This window comes from Thalia democratica, chromosome 8 (assembly GCF_965202585.1).
Source record: "Thalia democratica chromosome 8, ktThaDemo2.hap1.1, whole genome shotgun sequence".
Taxonomy (NCBI): Eukaryota; Metazoa; Chordata; class Thaliacea; order Salpida; family Salpidae; genus Thalia; species Thalia democratica.
Window position 1 is genome coordinate 5088611 of NC_139172.1, and position 4026 is coordinate 5092636.

The 4026-nt window shown below is 25.2% G+C and overlaps 1 protein-coding gene across 1 annotated transcript; it reads left to right on the plus strand.

Moving 5' to 3' along the window:
• Positions 1–261: 261 nt before the first annotated feature.
• On the plus strand, positions 262–3031 carry LOC145842824 (uncharacterized). Its single transcript, XM_082950304.1, has 3 exons — positions 262–368; positions 1578–1678; positions 2616–3031. Exons 1-3 carry the CDS (start codon positions 262–264, stop codon positions 2768–2770), a joined length of 363 nt encoding a protein of 120 aa, XP_082806430.1. The 3' UTR covers positions 2771–3031.
• Positions 3032–4026: the final 995 nt, after the last annotated feature.

Consider the following 4026-nt stretch of genomic DNA (forward strand, 5'->3'; position numbering starts at 1 on the left):
ATTATTTAAGTTTGATTTTAAAAATCAATGATTTACCACATGTTTTTTAATTATAAAAGTTATGCTTTGTAACAGTTTTTGTAATTTACAAAGTGATCTAAAGCAAATTAAAAATTTTTTTTTTCATAAAAATGAGATAATGTTAACAAAATGATTGCATCAAAACTGCTGAAGCTTTTTGTTTTTCTATCAATGTATGTTTTCAACTTAGTATCGACAAGCAAAATTCTTTTGGGTTTGAACTGTTTAAGATACAATGGCATGGTCAGAAACGGAAACTGTGAATGTGCTAGATTTTTGTCAAATGTGCGCTTTGTATTAGATACTTTTAATCTAGATCTAGAAAAGCTTTGTCTTGAAAATGAAAAGTAAGTTAGATACTATTAGTAAAATTTTTAATTTTAAAAGTGAAATAAGCAAACAAATTTATAGCTACCTAGCTTAAGAATCGATTTTTCAGTTTAGTTACCAAAGCTAGACTTTAAGTGTTAAATTAAAACTGCATTAGGTATTTACCTAATTTTTACTTTTAGTATTATTTAAAGTTTTAAAATTGCTTTTGAAATATAGCTTAAGTTTTAAAATATTTCTGATATTCATTATCTTTTGATCAATGAGCAAGGTATTACCGTTTTAGTAAACAAATAACTTTGAAAAGATTATTGTTGTAAAAAATGCTCTACTAAAAAATAGAGATTTGTATGCCTAAAGCTACAAAAATTAGTTGTATTAAAGTATTATATGCATACATATATCTAAAACTATAAAAATTCCTAGGAAAATGTTCTGTATGGTCTTACTTTAACTAAAGTCTATTCAGTGATTTCTAATTTTAAGTCTAAAAATGTTTTTACAAATACTACTAGTATGTTTAAATACTTGCATTGCAATACAAATTAGTTACTTAAATAATTTTCAAAAGTATTTATTAACTTATTATTTTGTTTACTTTGATCACTTGAACTTACTTAAAATTTTGATTTACATATTTGTAATTTCATTCTAAGTACCTAGAATCGAAACTAACTTATATTAAAAATTTTGTAAACTAAGAATATCATGAAGCTAGCTTTGAAACTAAAATCATACTTTAAAAGTTATTTACAGTTCAAAGTAAAGTTTATTTTTTTACATTAGCAATACAGCATACACATTGTGTTACCAACATTTTATTTTGTTTCAAATGTTCAAACATAGCATGTACTCGGCATTCGAATGTTTTTTCTAACTTTTAAGTCTTGCAAAAACTACAAGTTTATTTAAATACTTGCATTAAATACAAAACAGTTCTTTAGACTATTTTTAAAAGTATTTATTTACTTACTTTAAAAGTAGAATACTTTGGAGATCACTTAGGCTTACCTAAAACTTCTAAATACATATTTGTAGTCTTAATCTAACTAGCTAAATCAAAAAACTTTTAAAACTTAGAGTAACATAAAGCTAGCTTTGAAATTAAAAGTACAATTTAAAAATGATTCAGAATTAAAAATAAAGTTTCTAACATACAGTTTTACGTTATCAATATAAAATAAATTTTGTGATTTCAGTAATTTATATACATATATATATCAAAGTTTCAAGTATAGCGTGTACTCGGCATTTGTAGAGAGATGCGAGTTTCAAGTTCCAACAAGTCCTTCTCCGTACTACTGTGGCAAGTTTGTTGATGAGAAATGTATGTGTTATTTTTCTTACTATACGATGAAAAGTTATTTTTAGCAAGTACATTAATTGATATTTATATAAGTGTAGCTTAAAAAAACAAAACTATTTAGCAAGTAATTTGTTTCACTGCTTTTCAGTCGTCGTAATAGTATAAAGAAAAATATGGTTATAGAGTAGGGATGGGCAACGTACGGCCCGCGGGCCGGATCCGGCCCGCAGATTGAAAATGACCGGCCTGCAAGCAAAGTGACAGACCTGCGAAGGGTCAATATTACAAAGTTTTTATAAAACTTTGCATTATATTTTTTCAAATCAAAACTGTAAGAACTTGACTTCAAAAACATGCTAAAAAATGACTTAGTAAATTAATGTGTTCTAATAAATATACCATTTAGTTCTAATACTCTGTGTTGTTCTAGCTTAGCTGGAATATCGTTTTGTCAAGTTACCCCAAGCAAAATGTTTTTTAAGTACGATGTTTTACATTTGTACCTTTGTCAATTACAATGTCAATTATATTTATAGACATTGTTTTAACACCTAACATGTCTCAATAAATATCTTAAGTTGTCAGACTTGAGAAAGATTTGTGAATTTTAAGGATTCAAAAAAGTGATCCACTGTATCAATATAATAAGATTCCGGCCGGATCCGAAGCTTATATTTTAATAAGAATTCGACCGGATCCGGATCTAAAAAGTCGTTATTCGACTGGATCCGGACACTGGATCCGGTTAATAACTAATTCAAAATGCTCCGGCCTGCAAAAGACTAAATATTTTCGAATCCGGCCCGTTGATTGAAAAACGTTGCTCACCCATATTTAAAGGGTAGTTCTAAAATTTATTTCTAAAGATAACATGCAGACACAAAAACTACAATTTAAGCAATGAACTATGTATAACTACTTAAAACTAACGGTTCATAATATCACTAATACTTAATAGTGCATAAGGAAATAGTCGAGTGTTGGAAGAAGAACGAGTACAACGGACAGAGTTCGGTGTACATGGTGTACAAGGGAAGGTGCACACTGTTTTGTGGGTTCAACAGGTATGGTAGAGGTTGCAAGTACTTCAAGAGCATTAGCTTCATTAACTAAAGTTTAATTTAATTCATAAATATAGAACTTTATTGCTAAAAAAGTCTCTCATAAATAAAATTATTTTATTTTAAGTTTTTTGAATACAGTTGTAGACTTTTTTTATTAATCAAAAAACTATTATTTTAAAATTAATATTTTAATGTTAGTTGAGTAGTAAAATAACAGAAAGCTGGCAATAAATAAAAAATAAATACCCTTTTTATTTTAAAGTAACATTGTATAGCTTATCTACAGATTTACTACTCAATCTAATCAAAATTTAAAATATACATCAGTTTCACAATAACTTTGAATAATTTTTTTACAAAACAACTTTTTAATATTTTAAATAGTAATAAAATTGTTTTTTATTTCTAGCTAAAAGTGTGTTATTATATATTATTGAAAGTATTTTGCACAACAAAATTGTATTTAGAATGTTACATTTTTAACAAACTTCAAAAAAAAAGGTTTCTATTGTTAAACAACAAATTCCTAATCAAACACTATTGTAATTTTTTTAGCCAACTAAAAAATATTCTCTGAATAAATTAAAACTATTGAAACAAGTTTACAATTTGTTTTTAAGTGTTTTTTTTTTCAACTTGGCTTTAAGCTTTGTGCATTACAATTATAATTGTATTTCTTTTAACACATTATTATATTAAATAAGAGTTTTTAGTTTAATGATTTTTTTATTTTTGGTTATTCTTTAGATTACTTTTTAAAATTGTTATTTTAATTAAGTTCAGAATACTTACAAACTTTTGTTTTTTTTAACATGCCAACGTAAAAAAAAAAGTTATAGATGTATATACTTTAACAGAAATTTAAGTATTTAAAACTTAGCTGAGATAACTGTTTCAAGAAAACTTATGTTGAAAAATATCTTTTTATGAGAAAACCAGAAAAAAAAACATTTTTTAATGTTTTTAAATACTTTTTTTGCCTTTTAATAATACAATTTTAGACTTAGACAAGTATTCAAAATATGAAATTATATTTTAAAACAGAAGGAAATTTGTTGTTATTAATATTATTGATGTTTTTTTTTGTTTTTTATTAAAAGCACAAATTTAGCATTACTACTTTATTTTCATTTATAAAAGTTAAGTTCAGTTACGGTAGAACTCACTTCTTTAAAGTTATTTAAAAGTTATGCAATGGTTTATTTACCTATTCAAATGTGAAATTATTTTTACTGTTCAATTAAAATTATCAAATAAATTAAAAATAACACTTTTAGCACAAAATACTGATAAAATTGAACGTAA